Here is a 20,345-nt window from a genome sequence, read left to right as displayed (position 1 = left end):
TTACATTGTAAGGTAAGGACCTTACAATAATGCTAATAAATTATCTTACAATTGGGCTGTCTCTGCGTAATAAGGTTTTAAAAAGTTGCCTAGAAGGTAAACACCTTCCACCTTTGCAGTTACAGAATTCCTCGCTCCGGCTTATCTTAGACATTTTATTAAATGTTTAAAAAACACTTATTTGCTGAGGAACATTGTGTGATGTTTCAAAGCTTCTTAAAACCCTCATTTGTGTATTTGGGGAGGAAATTATTTAAGTACAGCTATATTTAACACCCATTTAATCAGACTTTACCAAAACCTCACAGTAAGCTCTACACCAGGGGTAGGCAACCTTTCTGATGACAAGTGCCATTTAAAATTTCCTCAGAAGTCAGTGTGCCATATGATTGCATTAGCAATAAATTTAATAACGCTCTGTATGAACAGTTACACAATATATAGAACCACTTTATAGAATATTTGTTCGCAGATGTTGGCAGCTATCAGCAAATAGTTATCAGCTGTTTTGAAACAAAAAAAAGACACTTTTTATCCATAACAAGAACTCCACAATAGCAAATGAACTGTACAACAGAAAATACAAACGCTATTTATGGTCTCCTCACAACAATGATAAGAGAAATAAACTGGGCCAATATGGCATGTTTGTTAATATTCAACCCAACCCTTCAACTCATTCATGTCACCTTAAAGGTAAACTTGTTTCTCCATCAGCTCTTCAGCTCTAATGATTCAGTAAGGACATCTCCTGGTTTCATCTTCATGTTTCCCTCTCACCAGATATCCAAACCGATATCATGACCAGCAGGTTTTACAGCTGTGGCTCCAGCAAACATCAGCTACTAGAAAGAAATATTAAATAAATTCTAACAACAGCTGATCAAGCTTAAACGTGCTGCTGTTGTTTAGCGCGACATCCGGCGGTTTCCTCTTTCTGGCGCAAAGTGGGCGATAAACAAACAAGAGAGAAAAGCCGATCAGCTTATGATTGACCAGTTTCATGATTGAAGTAGCAACAGGGGAGAGAGAAGAGGCAGCTGTGCAGAGTAACAGAATAAATCCACCTTTGTGCCTTTTTCCATTCTAGCTGAAGTCCGGGACAAACTGCGTCCCTTCTCAGCTCAACACCAAACGCCTAATATTTTCTCTGAATGCGGGACGATTCCATCTTTGTATGGGATGGTTGGCAACTCTACTAAGCTTGTGAATTAAAGTTCACTATCAGTAACATCATAGCACCCACCCAGCTGTATAGACACTCTGTCATGCTAGCTAGCACGCAGTACGAGTTATTGTAACTGACTGTAAAAAGTCAGCACAACGAAAATAAACTCCACCTAAACTTGGTTTATATCTGACCCAGACAGACTGCAGGTCATAACTTCTTACCTGAAGTTCAGTTCACCTGACACTCGGACCGGCGGCCGCCTCGGGTCTCTCCTTCTCCTGCCTCCCCTTTCTCTCATCCACCTGCTGGCCTCCACCACTTATTAATGTTAATGAATCTGTGGAGGCTCCGGCATAGCCACCACCAAACAAATGAGTTTTGTTTTTTTCTACACACCGACCAGCATCTGGCCAATCCACCACTTTCATTGTTTATACCGTTACCAAAAAAAAAAAAAAAAAAAAAAAAAAAAAAAAAAAAAAAAAATTCCATCAAGCCACGGTATGCCCGGTGGCCAGTCCAGCTATGGTCTTGCCATCACTTAACCCTTCGCATGCCAACTGTGGCACGCGTGCCCAGGGTTGCCGACCCTTGCTCTACACCCTTCCAACCCTAAAAGAAACATCTACATATTTTTCATGCATTTCCTGCACCATTTTTTATTCATTTTTTATTTTATTTATTTATTTATTTTTACATCCGTTTGCAAATAGAACCAACATTTTACAAAATATTTTAACTGGGGCATTTCCCCAGTTATCATCCATCCACGCTGCAGGTCTTGCAAGTCCAGACTGCTGTTCACAGGTCCAGTTCCAACACCCACCTACTCTACCTAATGGCATGGTCAGTGTAAGCTAAATATGATGTGTGAGGTGCAAAATTTTATGATTGTTAATAATATTGTGGACTTGTAGCAGGGAAAAGTACCTTATCAGTGATGTCAGCTCATCAAATATGTAAACTTGTCTCCAACTGTTTATGGTCTATTACAGTTTGCAACATTTATACATTAAGTTTTTGACTCTTTAAGACATCCTGTGTGATTCCCTCAAGCAAAATCTGCATACTGAGCTTAAAAAAAAACCCTTGCCCTTAAGACTTGTATACAGTGAGAGCCAAATCGAAGGACTTCTTAAGGTGGATTTTGCAACTGGAGCCCTGTGAACTTAAGGTGTCCTTATAAATTGTATCCCTGCTTATAAATGTTGATCAGAATGCCTTAAACCTCTCCATTGCAGTCTAACCACGTAGAAAATGATTGACTTTTTTGTCTGAACTGTTAATCAGTCTGTGTAACTGGGTTCTAGTTAGTGCAGCAAGCTGTGGCGAAGAAAGTTAATGACAAGAAACTCCAGAAAATAAATGCCTTCTCTGGAATTCATCTTCAAGCTTTGCTCAAATGCCTCCATTACTGCCAGAACCGACTCTGATAAGCAAAATACAAACGACAAAAAACTGTTGACAAGGAAACTCTAAAACAGAAGCCCTTATTCTTGTGTACACTTTTGGTATTTATTATCTCACCTTTTCAGCCGTTTTCTCTTTAAAATAATTTTGATCCTTTTGATTTTTATCTCTAAAACTTAAGGATGACAGAATTATTGTAGTTGCAAAAAGCACTTCCAACAAACAGTAGGCTCTAGTCTGTATGCGTTAGGGTGTAATTCGCAGTTATGTTTGACATTATTTACACATACGGTATGCTTTGTCACCAACAATGAGCGTTTGGTATCCAGTAACCTGTGCAAACTGTTCTTGTGAGTATGGTACAATCAAGACAGCTTTCAGATGTACAGTTGTTTGGGATGGTAACTACAATGGCTTAAGGTCCATGTGATCGAGGAAGGAGGGAAGAGCTGAAGACTCCCCCCTGCCTCCCTGCCTGGCAGCGGTAGTGCAGGTCAAAGTTCAAAAGGTCAAAAAGTAAAAATGGGCGGTGGGTTTCCATTCTTAAAGTAGGAGGTCATCAGTTCATCTGTCAGGTGGCCAGTGCGATTGTGCCACCTCCTCACCTGATGGTGCCACTTGCTTTCTGCATTAGAAGGGATGTCACTGCAAAACCAATCCCACCTGGAAAAGAAGCAACGGAGCAGTTATGAAAACAGTCACAAATGTAGCTTGGGTTTGTGCAGGAGTCACTATGGCACATGTAAGGCATCTGTAGTAGTACTGCATGAGACTGGATGAAAATGTAACAGAAAAGCTAGATGCATGAGAAAGATGTGAACAATTAGCCTTTAAAAAAATAAAATAAAATACATGATGCCACAAACAAAACTGCAATACAAGTGTGAATCCAACTGCAGTGACAGGTTAAACAGTCTCTTGCATGAACAACCATAAAAAGCAAATACTTATGTGAGCAGCACAATGATACCAGAACAATTTATACCCAAAATTAATACAGACAACAATTATATCTTTTGGTAAATTAACCTGAAACATTAAAATTCCCTTAAGATAGTTTCATATTTGTGCTACAGCAGGTGCCCATATGACAGGAATGCAGCAGCCCACATTTGCCAACCTGCAGCACTTTGCCCTATCTTCTCCTGCACTCCATCCCCCATTTCCTGTCTACTCTTCACTGCAAACCTGTCACTAAAAAGGCAAAAAGCCCAAAACGAAATCTTTTAAAAGAAACAAGTCATTTCAGAAACGCACCTTTTCCGGCCCCATGCTGGGACACTTCCAATTGTACAGGTAATACTGTAGATTCCCATCACCGATGCCAAACTTAAGCTTTTCCAAGAAAGTCTTGTTTTCCATTAGATCCAGTGCATTAAAGACATCAAACCCTTTCTGAATAAAGAAACAGGAAAAATTATTAGGTTTTTGAAAGTAAACATTTCAGAGAACATGTTTTTAAAGATTGAACATGCACCGATTTGGCCAAGATGAGGGCATCAGACATCAGGTCGAGCAGGGGGGTGGTGGTGTGCACATTGTAGAAGGAGTATGCCGCTTTTAGACTGCGGTGCACAGGATGATTCATAATGGTAGAGGGCAGAGTGTAGAAACTCAGGAAGTCTGTCACTTTGCCATCATTCTGTAATGACAACAAAGTAACCCTTAGTTACTTGGAGAGAATTTTAAAGGGGTTTTTTTTCCCCTCAAAGATTTTTTCTGGATTCTTTACCTCCACCACATAAGTGTCAATAATATTCTCTTGGGGCAGCAACCAGTGTTCCACCTCTTCCTGATTCATGACTGGCACCAGGTTGAATTGGCTCAGATATTCACGGAGGAGGCGATGCACCACGGGCACGTCCTTCTTGGTCATTGGCCGCAGACCAGAAGTCTTTGGGGCCTGAAAGAGCGATGACAAGGACGAATACATTAAAAGACATGCTGGAAGAAAGGCGATTTCTAAAGTGACTGAAAATTTGTGTTAGTCGCCAACAACCTCTGGCAAGCGGTACAACTTCATGGTCCGCTGCATAGTCATGTTCCTGCTCAGATGGGAAAACTTCACTTCAATTAGTTTTCGAGGGTTCAAAGAGCGATGCCAGTACCTGCACGAAGGAAACGTCATTAAGTACCAATTTAAGCAGTGAATGAAATCTAACCCTAGGGCTTGGGGTTAGAAAATATCCCTGTCACACCCACCTGCATGTGCCCACAGGTTTGGGTAGTACCACTCCAGCAGTATACACTGCCTGAAAGATTCCCTGCAGGTTGACCCGTCTGGTGATCTCTCTGATCAGAACTGGAGCGACTCGTTTGGAGCGAAGCTTCTTGTGGACGCAGAGGAAATTAATCTCAACCATTTTCTTCTCTCTAAAGCAGAAAAAAAAAAAAAAAACAATCATGAGACATTTATTTATTTCAATAACACACTGAATACAATCTATTAGAAATACTAGTCATAGGCCAGTAATAGAAACAAAACAAGTTCCATCGGGAAGTAAATAATGGACGGAGAATAACATACCGACTCCCCCCCCCGCCAAACTATTCTGTTTACTTACATGTCATAGATGTGGATGGTGGCAGGAATGGCACTGATAAAGCCAACCAGCTTCTGGTTGGAGTTAACCCTCACTCCACAGTGCCACTGAGGCAACCAGCCAGGAGGTCGCAGGGCCCTGAGGAGGACAAGGTCAGTCAAAAATGCCACACATTTCTATGCAATTGTATTAATATTTGAACAATATTTAAATATGAGAAATTACCAGAGCAGGAACTCAGGAGAATAGTCAAATCGGAACATGTTATCATCATCTTCAACATAGTTCTCGTTGAGAAGGGTGTAAAGCTCCTTGAGCTGGTTGTGGAGAGAAGAAAAGAATAAGAGTCATCTTAAAAAGTCAAGAGCACCAAATTAAAAAACAAAACCAAACCACATTTCTACAATGAACATTTGACAAAAGGACAAAGTTTCTGATTGGACTGCTACTACACTCTGACCAAACAACAAGCACTTCTGCATAAACAGTCACATAATTACTGAGAGGACAAACTTGGAATAAAAAACAAAACACTAGTTTCTTAACAAAATGTAGTGCAAAGCACCACGAGTCCAGGACTTTGTTACTGAAAGACGAATTCCTCCTGTGCATGCTTGCTGTGAGTGTTTATATGCTTTCTTACCACAGCGGGGTTCCCTAGGTCGAGGGTGTCCCAGCTGAAGCCCTGCGGGAGGCTGTAGGGCTCTTCTCGAATGTTGTCTTTGTCAGGTTCAATGGAGCCGTGTGATGTCACCGTCTCCCCTGAAGGAAAAGTAAACAGAAGTCTGACAAAGCACAAAAACCTGCAAATTATATACACTCTTTTAGACCGTCACTCTTAGAAGACCAGAAAGCAATGGCACATCCACTGGCCACCTCATTAGGTACACATTCCCAACATTTATGCAAATCTCTCATCAGCCCTTTACCTGACAGCAACTCTGTGCATGTAGGCAGATAGACATTGATAAGATGTCCTGCTGAATTTCAAAACAAGCATTAAAATAGGGAGGAAAGGCGATTTAGGTGACTATGACTGTAGCATGGTTGTTGGTGCTGGATGGATTGGTCTGAATATTTCAGAAACTGCTGATCTACTACTGATTATCCCCACAACCATCTCTAGGACTTACAGAGAATGGCCAGAAAATATCCAGTGAGTTATTTGGGAGAAAACGCTTTGATGATGTCAAAGGAGCATAGAGGCAGACTCCTTTGAGCTGATAGAAAAGCACCAGGACCTCAATTAACTACTTGTTACAACAAAACTATGCAGCAGAGCATTTCTAAATGCACAACAGTCAAACCTTCAAGCAGACTACAGTGGGTGCCACTCCTGTCAGCTACGAACAGGAGACTGTGACTAAAATTCAGCTTACCAAAACTGCAGAACAGAAGACAGGAAAAATACTGCCTGGTTTGATGAGTCCTAATTTCTGCTGTGACATTCGGATGGTAGGGTCAGAGTTCGGCATAGATTTATGTTGCCAACAGCTCAGGATACTGGCAGTGAAGCAACAGTGTGGGGAAAGCTTCCTTGGTCACATTGGGCCCCTCAGAATAAAACAACATTTAAACACCACAGCCTACCTGAGTACTGTTGCTGACAGTGTGATTCCCTTTATGACCATAGTGTACCCATCTTCTGATGGCTGTTTCCAGTAGGCTACCATGTCATATAATAAAGGTCAAGTAATCTCAAACTGGATACTTGAACATGAAATGAGGTCAGTGTACTCAAATGGCCTCCCGATTCACCAGATTGCAAACAAAAAGAGCACATCTGCGGTATATTGAAATGAGAGAAATAGATGTGCAGCTTCCTCATAACCATGCCTAATCATCAATTCCTTTCACAATTCCAGGCACATTTCACCAACAGATTGCAAAATAATGCTGTTGTACCGAGCTTTTGCATACTTGAGTCATAAGCACAAGCCTTTTTCCCTTCTGTTCACTCTGTGTTAACTGACCATCTGTGTAAGCCCACTTTTGTCCACATGCAGAAAAAAAAACCCAAAACAACAACAAAAACATTCTTTTATCAATCCCTAAAGATTTGACCTATAAGCTACATATTGGCATGAAATACAGAACTACGCCATCTGTAACCATACCTAGTTTGGGCACAGGCTGTGTGTCCCAGAACTGGTAACTCCTCCGAGTGGCCTCCTCCATGGTTTTGGCTGGACCTTGGCCAACAGAGAACAGTTCAATGGCCTTTTGGATCTCCTGTAGCTTATCAGCTGGCAACGAATTCACCTGTTTGGGAAGTAAACACAAATATACATCAAACAAGACAACAACAAACAGAAGTCGATCCTATCTAAACAGTCTTTAACCATTCTGTATCTAAACTGTGATTTTAGTAGTTTACACCTTAACTGGACCGTTTCTCCTTTCCTTTTAGGTTAGGTTTATAACCCATTAAGACAGAAATGCATAAATTCATGCCTTGGCAAGGGGGTCCTGAGCTGCTTCTGTGGCACCAGATTTCTTCTTCTTTTTTTGCTTCCTTTTCTTCTTCTTGGCGCCAGTGTCGTCCCCAAGACCCCTCTCACTGGAACAGGACAGAAATAGATGGCATCCTTTTTAAGACTGATCTCAGAAGAAAAGAAAATCATGGTGGAAATTTATTTTCTGCGATCTGCTTTTAAACAACACCCAAGCTTATTAAACCACCGACACTTCCAACACAATTTACATTTCATTGCTGATGCAAAGCCTTGTTAGCCGAGGAGTAGCTGTGTGTTTAAACTAACAACACGAGGTGTAGCTCTAGGGCAGCTAAAAACACAATAAAACCAGTCCTTCAGCTAAAACATACAGAAATTCCCAAGTTGTTTGCAGGATGTTTAGAAGTGAGTGCAGATTTTCAGAATAACCCTCTCTTCTGATCTGCTCCAACCAGAAAAGCCACATATCTCCAGCCAGCTACTTCATCTTCTGGCAACATACTTACACAGGATAATCTCATTAGTGTCCAAGAGGGGAGAAATGCAGGCCAGTACGCAGCCTGTATTTGAAACACCAGCACAGATGGTGAATCAGATGACATCTAGAAGAAGAGTATCTGTGCGTGTGTGTTTATGTACTGTATGTACAAGAGCCCAGCAAGTGACTGGAACAATGGACAACAAAACATTCAATGGTTTGTTCTCCCACTTTCCATTTCAACAGGGTAGAGCAGTTAAGGGGCCAAACAATTGTTTCTGAGTGCAGGAAGGTTCAAAGACCTGCAGGGGAATATGTTTCACTTTAGCTAGGGTGACCAACCGTCCTCTTTTCCCCGGACATGTCCACTTTTCACGTTCTGTCCGGGGGGATTTTTGAGATTGATAAAAAAAAAAAAAAAAGGCCGAGTTTTCCTATATTCCAACAGAGGACCCATGTGTGTGACATCATCCCCAAACTGCTGCTTTCTGAGTTGTTCTGCGCTCACAGACGGGACAGACAGCGCACAGCAACTGTTTAAAAGATCCCAAAGCGCAAGTGCATCTTTTCAGACGAACTGCAAAAGAGATTTCACTCGTACAGACCCAGTACTGGTAATTTTTCTTATGCAGATGAGGCATTATTTCTGTACCATTATTTAATTCAGGGGCTTTTAAGGTTTTTTTGCACTTGTTGACTTGTAAAAGCCTATATGACATAGTTTACAATTCACAATCCATTAACTGCACAGAGAAGGAATCTTTTAAATATGTTTCTTTAAGCAAGTCCTTCATGACTGAGCCAAGTGTCCTCTTTTTTGGAAATCAAAATATGGTCACCCTACTTTAGCCATACAGCAACGTGGGTTTGAGGTAGAATTCTGCAACATTAGGTTAATTTATTTCTCAGATTTTATCTTTATTCGCTTCTTTGTGTCTCTAAAAACGGAAACGCGTGGCTGTGGAGTCAGATTTCCTCCAGTTAGTGATCAGATGTTTGCGAAAACTATCTTACAGAGACGCATTCTTATTCCACTTGTTCTACTAAAAACAAAGGTCAGCTGCTTTGCGGACACGCGGTTTCATATGTGACACCACTTCTCTCTTTAAAAAAAAAAATACAATAAAAAAAAAAACAAACAGGGTTTCTATCAAAGCTTGTACTGAGTAAGAGCAACCGAGCTAGGCTGCTTTAAGATCGTGAACAATTATGTGACTAAAGAGGGAATTCAAAGCCCTCACTTCACAACGCCGGGGCCCAGGTATATTATGTTTAAGCTGAGTGCTTTTTGCATGCACGTTTGTGCTTGTTTCACTTTTGATCTTGCACCGAATCCACACACACAGAGACAATGCCAGGTACGCTAGCATGCAAGCTAATACGCTACATGTCAGCTGGCGCAAACGTGATTTGCATCATTTACCGTCAACACAGCAACGGCATGCGAAGAACACCGGAAACTATCAATTTAGTTAAAAGTTGATTTTTTCTGCAAGTTTTATGAGTAACAGAAACATGCGTCTTGGTGTAAAATTGGCTTCTAAACGCACTTTGCTTTCTCCTTTCTAACCATATACTTAGGAAAACGCTAAGTCCAGCCTATATTTGGAAAAGACATCCTTCTCAGCCAATCGGATGAAAGAACAAGCAAGCGAACGTTGCTACTAACCAATAGGATGAAAGAAAATGGGCTGGACAACGTCGAAGGATGGCCGTCTATCCCGACTGCTCACCGAGGTTTAGTTTAAGTTAATTTTGTTAAAATCTCCAGAGCCGTGACGTATTTTACGCCACCGACCGAGTAAGCCTGCCTCCTTACCCATCGTCAAAGTGGTGCTCTTCATTTTCACAGTCGCTGCAGTGTGCGTGATCCTCTACATCTTCTTTCTCCGGCATCGGTGCTGTCTCATTCTCATCCGCCATCTTCAACCAGGAAGTGAGACTCCACCGCGTGCCCCTTGACACCTTTAAAAGAGTCTCGACGCTATTGGCTGAAACGTGCAGTGGAGGCGTAGCCATGGTCGTGTATTTTTACCCGATCATTTCCAAATATTTACGATAAACAGAAGGCTCGTAATGGAGCGGGCACGGTTTGTCGTTTTAAAGCGTCCATTTTTAAGTTCTCACAGCCCCAGTAAAAATAGTTTTTTTGTGTATTTAATATATTTTCCCTCTAAAGACAAACAGCCATGTGGCGCCCATACAACCCAAAGGCAAATGAAATCACTGGAGTGGAAACACGTGTAAGATGGTGAATCTTGCAAGATAATCTGAGGCCTAATAAATTAATATTACAGCAGGGTGAGTAAGAAGGCAAAGTCATGTTCAGATTTAGGTGGATTATTTAATGAGACCATCTGAGTAGATTAAGCATTGTGGCGTTGATATTTCTTATTTGAAAGTCAGTTAAAATGCACTAACAGTTAGGTAAAAATGTACATTAGCTGTTCTTTTACGTAGTCTGCGTAGTGATTAGCGCCTCCAAAGCAGCCAAAACCTTTTAGGCCCACATCTAATCTATTTTCATAATAAATAAACCCTGATAGGAGCATTAAAGAACCCAGTTTTTGCATAAAGTAAGCTAACAGGATATTCTTCTATTGACGTTTTGCATGAATACATTAAAAGTAGTGACACGGTGTTTAACAATAATTACTACAGCAATGGAGCTACAGCTACGGCAACAACAGTTGGACAAAATACCCACAGAGTTGCAACATACACAGTATAAGAAATCGTGGCAGTCATATGAGACGATAACATGATTATATTTGCTAATGATTATTTCAGAGAGCCGTGTGTGATTACTTTTTGTTAGCAATGCAACATTTTGACCTAAATATCAACAGGGACTATATTAATATATTTGAGGTGTATTTTTGAACCATTTCTGCTGATGTTAAAAACATATCTGTGATGATTTTAGCGTTAATTTTAGACTTTTTAGCAACATATTTCTTGAAGGGGGAAAACTACTAATACTGACCTCATTTTTCTGTCATTGTGGTGTTGCTGACTGACATTCACAACCCACTGTGTGTGTGTTTTTGTATTTAATTAAGTTTACCACAAAATATTCAGTGGGTGGATTAACTCATAATTCACGGAGATGCTCGGAAACAAAAGAAGTCCAGTTGTTGGAGAAATTGCTGCCATGCTGTGTAATGTGAAATTTCATAAATATTGCTAAGAGTTTTCATTTTTTTTGTCTTTACTTTTGGCCTAATCAGGCAGGGACATATCCATTGATAGTTCTAATGTTGGAATATAAAGATTTATCATGTTTTAGGCTGACAGCTTTAGAGTACCACAGAAAAGTCAGACAAAAATTCACAGATTAGAACCTTCTGGTTATGCATTTATTAAAGTGTCAGGTGTCCACACACAACACTGTGGACTTTTGAAACTAAAACAGACACTTGTATCTTTTGACAGCATGTGAAAAAAATTGTTAGAAGTGCTTTATAAAAACATTTTTCTTGCAAACATAACCACTCAAACGCATCCCACAGCTTCTATATTAAACATTAAGAGAGCAAAGTTTTACTTCACCCACTATTAAATACATATTACATTCTTCTCAAAAACCAGCGTGACCATTAAAACTGTAATTACAGTAATTACTTTTCATCGCTGGACCATTTTATTATCAGTGAACCTCCTTATAAGAGTATTAAAAGATTCACTGTAGCCTGGAGTAATTAGTGGTTGTATTAGATTGATGCAATTAGTTTTTAACAGCATTTTTTTCTAGATCTGAATACGAAGACAAAAGTTGACAAAATGAAAGAAGCTTATATGGAAATACTGTATCGTTAAAAGTCAAATATGATTTTAAACAAGCACATTTGAACATATGTGAAATGATGCTAAGATAAAATACAACACATTTAAGAAAAAAGCTTATCTTTGCAAGTTAAGTCTGTCATGTTCTGCTGGAAGATGTAAGAATATGTTAGAATTTGTCTTCCAGACAGAATTTAAAAAAGTGCCCAGATATCTGGAGTATCAAGTACTTGTACCTGGGCAGCATGGGCCATGGCGCCCTGGGGCACTCACTAACACAAAATTAAATCTGTATTACAGCACAGTTAATGGTGCCAATAATAACATCTAAAACACTGATGTTTATGTATATTGTCAAACACAGTTAGTTACACTTGGTTTACATCTCATTGCAATTCTGTTATAGCATCAATTTAAGAAGTGCTATTTTACTTAAGCGATCATTATTCTTCAAGTTAAAAAAACATGTTAAAAAATAAAATGATGACATAAAATAAATGATCTTCATTCTCTCTAACAGTCCCTTTTTCTACATTTTTTTGTTATGAATTACAGTCACCAGAGGGCATGTGTCCATCTCTGACAGGCACCTTTCTTCAAGCACTGGGAAGTGGTTTTGTGCAAACTGGACCACTTGGGGTCTGAACTGTAAGACAACGGCAGCATTCTGTCTCTGTCTGTTTACACTCGGAGCTCCTCCTTCCAAGGTCCTTCATTGTCCAGATATCTGATTGTCTTGTTCAGATGTGTGTCACGCTTTGCCTTTGGCAGCGGCAATACGCTCAGCCATAGTTTTGACAGGAACACCTCTGCGAGTCACTTTGACATGGATAAAGAGTGTAGCAGGAGAAAGGCTGGAACCATCTGCCTTCAGTAAGTGAATATGTCGATAACCTGGGTGGGGAGAAGAAACAAAAAAAAGAGTATGACACATATTAAAAAGAACATCTGAGAGTGAAGACTGACTTGTAGACTAAATCTTAATAAGCACCTATGCGAAAGCTTGTAAAAGGTAAAGTGAACTGCCCCACAAAGTCATTTTTGGCAGCATGATCGTGGTCCTCCACTACAAACCGCACCAGGGCCAGCTCAGGGACCTGCAGCTGGAAGCTCAGAGTACAGTCCCAGCGAGGGTTGAAACCTGCAGAGGGCGCACAAGAGCTGTAAATACACCATCTGGTGCATTAAACCGTTCAAACAAACTACGGTAATCATGGCATTGGATTGAAAAGACTCCTACACAAGTATATATTCCAAGATTTGAATAAGGTACAAAGAAGCTTTCTGACATCATCTCTTGTCTCCTGTCACTGCATTATAAAAGTAACACTGATTTACAGAAATGCCTGCATTGAATTTAAATATACATAGATAACATATATATTATCACTCTGCAAAAAAAAAATACATATAAAAATGTATTTTTAAAATTTTATTGTTGTGGATAAATAAATAAATAAATAAATATTACCATTGTTGTCAATGCGGTGGGTTTTTTGTTTTGCTTTATCAATAGCCACCCCATGAATTTCCACCCACACTAGTGGGTCCACAATGGAGCTCGCCTTCTCTGTGTTGATTTTTGGCAGCTGTTGTGCAGATATTATCTGAAAAAGCAAAACATAATTCATCATTGTGTGCATGAAATTATCATTAGAAATGTATAAAAAAAAAGTCTATTGGAGGCAACTTTTTTGCAAAATCTGACAATCTGGATAGCACACAATAGCTCTATGTTTAGACTCTAGTTTAGACATAAGGGAACTCTTCCAGAGGAACAACAGAGGATGGCCTCTCCTCTATGAAAAAAATTGAAGTATGGACAGTAATAACAAGAACTAAATGACACTATGAAAAATAAACTTGCCACAAAAAGGAAGGAAACTTCCTTTTTCTTCTAACAATACTTCTTAGCAATAAATCCTACAGGGAGTGCAGAATTATTAGGCAAATGAGTATTTTGTCCACATCATCCTCTTCATGCATGTTGTCTTACTCCAAGCTGTATAGGCTCGAAAGCCTACTACCAATTAAGCATATTAGGTGATGTGCAACTCTGTAATGAGAAGGGGTGTGGTCTAATGACATCAACACCCTATATCAGGTGTGCATAATTATTAGGCAACGTCCTTTCCTTTGGCAAAATGGGTCAAAAGAAGGACTTGACAGGCTCAGAAAAGTCAAAAATAGTGAGATATCTTGCAGAGGGATGCAGCAGTCTCAAAATTGCAAAGCTTCTGAAGCGTGATCATCGAACAATCAAGCGTTTCATTCAAAATAGTCAACAGGGTCGCAAGAAGCGTGTGGAAAAACCAAGTTGCAAAATAACTGCCCATGAACTGAGAAAAGTCAAGCGTGCAGCTGCCAAGATGCCACTTGCCACCAGTTTGGCCATATTTCAGAGCTGCAACATCACTGGAGTGCCCAAAAGCACAAGGTGTGCAATACTCAGAGACATGGCCAAGGTAAGAAAGGCTGAAAGACGACCACCACTGAACAAGACACACAAGCTGAAACGTCAAGACTGGGCCAAGAAATATCTCAAGACTGGTTTTTCTAAGGTTTTATGGACTGATGAAATGAGAGTGAGTCTTGATGGGCCAGATGGATGGGCCCGTGGCTGGATTGGTAAAGGGCAGAGAGCTCCAGTCCGACTCAGACGCCAGCAGGGTGGAGGTGGAGTACTGGTTTGGGCTGGTATCATCAAAGATGAGCTTGTGGGGCCTTTTCGGGTTGAGGATGGAGTCAAGCTCAACTCCCAGTCCTACTGCCAGTTTCTGGAAGACACCTTCTTCAAGCAGTGGTACAGGAAGAAGTCTGCATCCTTCAAGAAAAACATGATTTTCATGCAGGACAATGCTCCATCACACGCGTCCAAGTACTCCACAGCGTGGCTGGCAAGAAAGGGTATAAAAGAAGAAAAACTAATGACATGGCCTCCTTGTTCACCTGATCTGAACCCCATTGAGAACCTGTGGTCCATCATCAAATGTGAGATTTACAAGGAGGGAAAACAGTACACCTCTCTGAACAGTGTCTGGGAGGCTGTGGTTGCTGCTGCACGCAATGTTGATGGTGAACAGATCAAAACACTGACAGAATCCATGGATGGCAGGCTTTTGAGTGTCCTTGCAAAGAAAGGTGGCTATATTGGTCGCTGATTTGTTTTTGTTTTGTTTTTGAATGTCAGAAATGTATATTTGTGAATGTGGAGATGTTATATTGGTGTCACTGGTAAAAATAAATAATTGAAATGGGTATATATTTGTTTTTTGTTAAGTTGCCTAATAATTATGCACAGTAATAGTCACCTGCACACACAGATATCCCCCTAAAATGGCTAAAACTAAAAACTACTTCCAAAAACATTCAGCTTTGATATTAATGAGTTTTTTGGGTTCATTGAGAACATGGTTGTTGTTCAATAATAACATTATTCCTCAAAAATACAACTTGCCTAATAATTCTGCACTCCCTGTATACCGTTGGAAAGTCTCTTTATTTGTCTCTAACTCCTCATGTTGGTGACCAGCTTGGTCGCACACTGCTGTGGGATGGGATGACATTTTTCAACCAGCATTTACTGCTGTTAAACTACCAATATGTCTTGTTTCTTCATAATTCAATTATCCAATCCAACAAATAACACCAAACAAGAGTTATTAGCAGAATAAGCTGTTTGGCGTTGGCAGAGAAGATTTGGCAAGTTTTTCATGAGTGCAACCCACATTCTCAACACTACTGCTCAACCCACAAATGCATTTTCCTTACAAATGTGGTATCCTTCCAGTGGTATATAAGATTTATTACCAAGAAGTATTGTTACCACAAAGAAATAATCAACCAAACACTAATTTCCTTACTTTTTATGTTAAGTTTAGAACAGCGGTACAGAAATCTTACTATAACGTCTATCTCCTCCTTAACAGGTAGGCACATCTGAACGAAACTTTGGAAAAACTTCATCACATATATTGTGGTTATTAAAATCTATATGCTTTAAAAAAATATTCATGATGAATTTAAATTCTTTGGATTTTTGTGTATCTATCTATCTATCTATCTATCTATCTATCTATCTATCTATCTATCTATCTATCTATCTATCTATCTATCTATCTATCTATCTATAATGTTCATTTCCCTTAACTTAGTAACAGTTACTCACTCGTATAGTCAGCTGAGTCGGGGTATGACCGGGGCCTCCTCCCGTGTTTTCTGGGTTAAAGTTGGATGTGGGGCTGCACAGGAAGCTGGGTTTGAGGACGTATCCACAGTGACCATTTGCGAGGAAGCGGCCCTGGTTCAGGTCCATTTGCTCCCCAGCCGTCTGGAAGTTTAGAGCCACTTAACGGCAGAAAGAGGAAAGTGGAGGGACACGGGATTAAATTAACGGAATCAGAGATGTCAGCAGGTTACATGTGACATGACAGTAAGTTTACAGAAATAAAACACGTCTCTGGGTTTTTAAAAAGCGTAGCTTTCAGTGTGGAGTACCAACCCAGCTGGCATCCACAGTTCCACATTTCCTGAGGATCATAGTTGGATGATTGAAGGCGCTGGCCACAAGGGTAGATCCGGCTCAGCTGCCTGCTGTTGTGTCTTACAAAAAGCTTCCCTGTAAATAAAAAGACAGAAATCCACAAGCCATGATACGTTGAGGGCTAATTATAATTTCTGTAGAACCAGCTGAACCAGCTGCACAAAAGACACGATGCTGGCAAACTTTTTGAATTTCTCTATCTGATGTCAAGATGCAATTATCTCCACTATTGTACCAGACTCTTTGATGTGCTTGAGGGCATCGTTTTCAGAGAAAGAAGACATTTCATTTGGCGGTTTTTCAGACACATTTCCAAACCCACGGAAGGGGACACTCTTGCAGTAAACCACCAGGTCGGATAGCTCGGGGCACAGTTTCGAACGGACCTGGAAAAGGCAATGCAAAGAAAATTGGTCAATTAACTAAAGCGTTTGTGTTAACAGCTTCCACGACTCAATAACAAGCCTTTCTTGAACTGACCTTTGCAGGATCCTTCATGGGTGTGCTCTTAATGCTGCTGGCTAGTTCATCTTCAGAGCTCGAAGAGAAGCTGGTGCAGCTGCTGTTCTTCACCAGCTCACCCAGGTGAGGAGTGTGTTTCTTTCCTTTTACCAAAATGCGCCCCTTAAGCTCCTGCAAGGAATGCCATTGGAATAAATTACTTTATTAGAAAGGCAAATGGGTCCAGCTGTGCTTCTATGTGTGTGGTTGTTGTACTTCGGGAGAAGGCAGGTCTCTCAGTGCCTGGTCACTGAGAGGCTCTGTGAGCAGTTTTTTGCCCAGGATACTACGGAGGTGTTTGTCCATGACAGCCTGCTGCTCCACAGAACAGTGATTCTCCAAGGACAGGATTAGAGGGTATGGGGACGTCTGCAGGGAGAAACACAGGAAAACTCTTATGCTAAGCCGTTAAAATGCAATTAGATCACATTATAGCAATGCAAAACCCAAGAGTATAATACTATACAAAATACCACAGGATTGCCTCAGAGTCAGGTGTATAACCAAAAGAAGTGCAGTGGGTTGGCACAGCTGTAAGCACAACGCATAACTGCATATTTCCATGAGTGAAAGCTACAAAATCTCTTACCTTGAAGGCATACTGACCGATGGTTTCAATGACTTCCTTAAAGGGCACTTTGGAGGTGAGTGTGTGCCCGTGGTAGATGACGGGTTCACCTTTATCTCCATCCCAGCAGTCTAGCTCCACACAGCGGCAGCCCTGAATTAGAGCCCTGACAGTGACAGATTTATTCATTTGAAACCACAGGCACATATCTCACTAGACTGACTGAGGGCCAATGTTGCATTCTTCTCTGTCTCAATACCTCATGTACGGCTCAGTGCTGCTCGCACCGGTGACTTGGTCCTTGGTAAGGTAAGTGTTGTGTGACGAGGAGATGAAGTAATGGGCCAGGGGGTGGGTCATGTCCTGGTAAACTCTGGCATGGTTAGGGTTGAAGACATCATTCTCCAGAGACAGCATGTACATGGTGAAACCATTTTGTGTCATGAGCAGGTTCTTCTGAGCTGTAATAAATGGTATTTTATTTCCATCAATTTGTAATCTTTAAGTGGATTTAACAGGATAACGAAGGGCTTTAAACAAGTAAAAAGAAAGCAGGGATACATGGAAGACGTGAAATGGCATAACATATCAGCCTATGTATATCATTTAGGATGAGGAAGAAAGCTCAAAACTGTGGAAAGGGAATCAGACCTAGAGTTGCCAGAAGTATTATTTCTTCTTTTATGCTGTTAATTTACATAATTAATAATATATATTATGATATAAGTGCATCAAACTTAACTTTTCCTGTCTTTAACAATCAGTTGAATTCAATTCAGTTTAATTGACACCAAAATTAGGTTGCAGTTGGTTTTTAGCATGCAAGATTAAAACAGGACAACACTGGTCACAACCACCAAACAGGTGGGCCTCTGAAAATAGATAACCAAGTTTTAGAAAAAAAAAACAAAAAAACAATGTTGGTGTGCACAAACCAGAGACAGATAAACAAATCACAAACCGGCACAACTCAGATAACCTAGGCTGCAAATGTACTATTTTTTTTTTTTATTGAGACCTCTCATGAACATAATAATAATAATGGATTGGATTTATATAGCGCTTTTCAAGGCACCCAAAGCGCTTTACAATACCACTATTCATTCATTTGCGCATTCACACACTGGTGGAGGCAAGCTACGGTTGTAGCCACAGCTGCCCTGGGGAAGACTGACAGAAGCGAGGCTGCCATATCGCGCCATCGGCTCCTCTGGCCAACACCAGTAGGCGGTAGGGTAAAGTGTCTTGCCCAAGGACACAACGACCAGGACAGAGAGCCCAGGGATTGAACCGGCGACCTTCCGGTTACAGATACGCCTCCCAAACCCCTGAGCCACGGTCGCACCCCAATAACATAAGAGGTTTATAAAAAGTTATATTCTATTAAATATATATATCCAATCTAAGGAATAATTTCTTGTCTTAATTTGAAACTAAATTCTGTCATACAGTTGAGTCATAACTACATTCTTCTTGTGGTTAATATTATTTCTTGTTTACAGTAATTATTGTCAAGGGAATTAGTTGTACTGACCAATCCAGGATGTAGTCTGCCTTTTCCCAAATGACAGCTGGGATAATTTTGATTTTTTTAAACAGATGTTATGACATTATTGCTAAAAGAAAATTAAAAGGTTTCCTCAGTTTAAGAGTATCAACTCTGATATGTTTAGTAATTTTACTGTTTTCATGAACAAAACTTATTCAGTGTCCTTTACAGTGGACAGCAGAACTTACTACCTCACGTTTTCATGTCCATCATTTAGATAGCAGAAGACAGATGGAGGGAAAAAAAGCTCAAAATTGTGGAAAGAGAATCAGGCCTAAAGTTGCTTAAAGTTTGATTTCTTCTTTTATCCTGTTGATTTACATAATTAATTATATATAATATGGTAGAAATGCATTCAGCTTTACTTTTCCTGTATTTAACAATTAGTTCAACTCAGTTTAAATGACACCAAAATTAGGCTGAAGTTGGTTTTTAGCATGAGACATGTAAACAGGACAACACTGGCCACAACCACCAAACAGGTGGGCCTCTGAAAATAGATAACTAGGTTATAGGAAAAAAAGAAATCCAATGTTGGTGTGCACAAACCAGAGACAGATAAACAAATTACAAACAGGCACAACTCATAACCTAGGCTCCAAATGTACCGTTTCATGTAGACCTCTTATAAACATACAAGGTTTACAAGGCTTTTTTAGAGTGTAGAGTTATATGCACACTAAATCTATATTTTAATAGATATATATAATGCAATCTAAGGAACTCATGCAAGGAGCCTCTCTGTCATACCATTCCTGATCACTATTAATGCTTTGGGTGATGAGACCTAAAAAGCCCGGTTGAGGTAAGTATTAGGTGTACACAATGAAGTTTAATAAAAAGCGTGATGTTGATAGGTTACATGTTAAAATGATGTTTTAATGCTCAGATTTGTTTCCTTCTTTTTTTTTTTTTCAGAAATGGAACCAATATCATTCATTCTGTAATTAAACATGACCCCATGTCCATTGTGAGGGACAGAAGATTAAAATAAATAAATAGCTTTTTTTCCGTAATATGTTTCTCTCAAACACAATACTTCTATCCCTTTATGCCCCTTTATGTCACAAATCTCAGATCATGTCAGACTGTTTCTTGAGCATGACAATGAGTTCACTCTCAAAGTCACGGAAAGAGCACCTTTAGGATGTGGTGGAAGGAGAGATTTCTATTTTGGATGTGCAGCTGACAGATCTGCAGGAATGTCATCATGACCAAAAATGAGGATTGTTTCCTGAACATTCTTGAATCAATGCTACATAGAAGGAGGCCGAAACAGGTACTAAGAAGGCATCCCTAATAAAATGGTTAGTGAGTGCACATACAGTATAATCAGTACT

At 40.1% G+C, this 20,345-nt stretch overlaps 2 protein-coding genes across 2 annotated transcripts in view; both read right to left on the bottom strand.

The window, feature by feature from the left end:
• Nucleotides 1–1,835: 1,835 nt before the first annotated feature.
• LOC146634096 (glycylpeptide N-tetradecanoyltransferase 1-like) lies at nucleotides 1,836–9,981 on the bottom strand. The gene is made up of 12 exons (XM_085352774.1): nucleotides 9,878–9,981; nucleotides 7,579–7,684; nucleotides 7,242–7,386; nucleotides 5,768–5,886; nucleotides 5,350–5,441; nucleotides 5,146–5,262; nucleotides 4,784–4,954; nucleotides 4,581–4,689; nucleotides 4,314–4,484; nucleotides 4,059–4,223; nucleotides 3,839–3,976; nucleotides 1,836–3,244 (listed from the first exon to the last, which is right to left on the bottom strand). The coding sequence occupies exons 1-12, from the start codon at nucleotides 9,979–9,981 to the stop codon at nucleotides 3,224–3,226; spliced, it is 1,458 nt and encodes a 485-aa protein (XP_085208900.1). The 3' UTR covers nucleotides 1,836–3,223.
• A 1,414-nt stretch (nucleotides 9,982–11,395) lies between these two features.
• Nucleotides 11,396–20,345, bottom strand: part of LOC146634094 (1-phosphatidylinositol 4,5-bisphosphate phosphodiesterase delta-3-A-like) — a 40,785-nt gene continuing 31,835 nt past the window's right edge. The window contains exons 6-15 of the mRNA XM_085351802.1: nucleotides 17,716–17,917; nucleotides 17,478–17,622; nucleotides 17,105–17,257; nucleotides 16,868–17,020; nucleotides 16,623–16,773; nucleotides 16,346–16,462; nucleotides 16,013–16,191; nucleotides 13,316–13,451; nucleotides 12,836–12,985; nucleotides 11,396–12,738 (exon numbers count right to left, since the gene is read on the bottom strand). Of these exons, the coding sequence (XP_085207928.1) occupies nucleotides 12,596–12,738; nucleotides 12,836–12,985; nucleotides 13,316–13,451; nucleotides 16,013–16,191; nucleotides 16,346–16,462; nucleotides 16,623–16,773; nucleotides 16,868–17,020; nucleotides 17,105–17,257; nucleotides 17,478–17,622; nucleotides 17,716–17,917 (1,529 nt within the window). The 3' untranslated portion in view covers nucleotides 11,396–12,595. The remainder of the gene's footprint in view (nucleotides 12,739–12,835; nucleotides 12,986–13,315; nucleotides 13,452–16,012; nucleotides 16,192–16,345; nucleotides 16,463–16,622; nucleotides 16,774–16,867; nucleotides 17,021–17,104; nucleotides 17,258–17,477; nucleotides 17,623–17,715; nucleotides 17,918–20,345) is intronic.

Source organism: Diplotaxodon limnothrissa, linkage group LG4 (genome assembly GCF_057381915.1).
Source record: "Diplotaxodon limnothrissa isolate DT_005_m linkage group LG4, D_limnothrissa_male_GT1.1, whole genome shotgun sequence".
Taxonomy (NCBI): Eukaryota; Metazoa; Chordata; class Actinopteri; order Cichliformes; family Cichlidae; genus Diplotaxodon; species Diplotaxodon limnothrissa.
The sequence above is the reverse complement of the archived record's forward strand: the minus strand, read 5'-3'. Positions and strand labels throughout refer to the sequence as shown.

Bases quoted from the DNA above. Each gene is read 5' to 3' on its own strand.
- LOC146634096 (XM_085352774.1), bottom strand. From the start codon at position 9,981: ATGGCGGATGAGAATGAGACAGCACCGATGCCGGAGAAAGAAGATGTA. The intron at 4,224-4,313 runs GTAAAGAATCCA...TTGTCATTACAG, and splicing joins TTGACACTTATGTGGTGGAG to AATGATGGCAAAGTGACAGA. The intron at 3,245-3,838 runs GTGCGTTTCTGA...CTTCTTTTCCAG, and splicing joins CCAGCATGGGGCCGGAAAAG to GTGGGATTGGTTTTGCAGTG.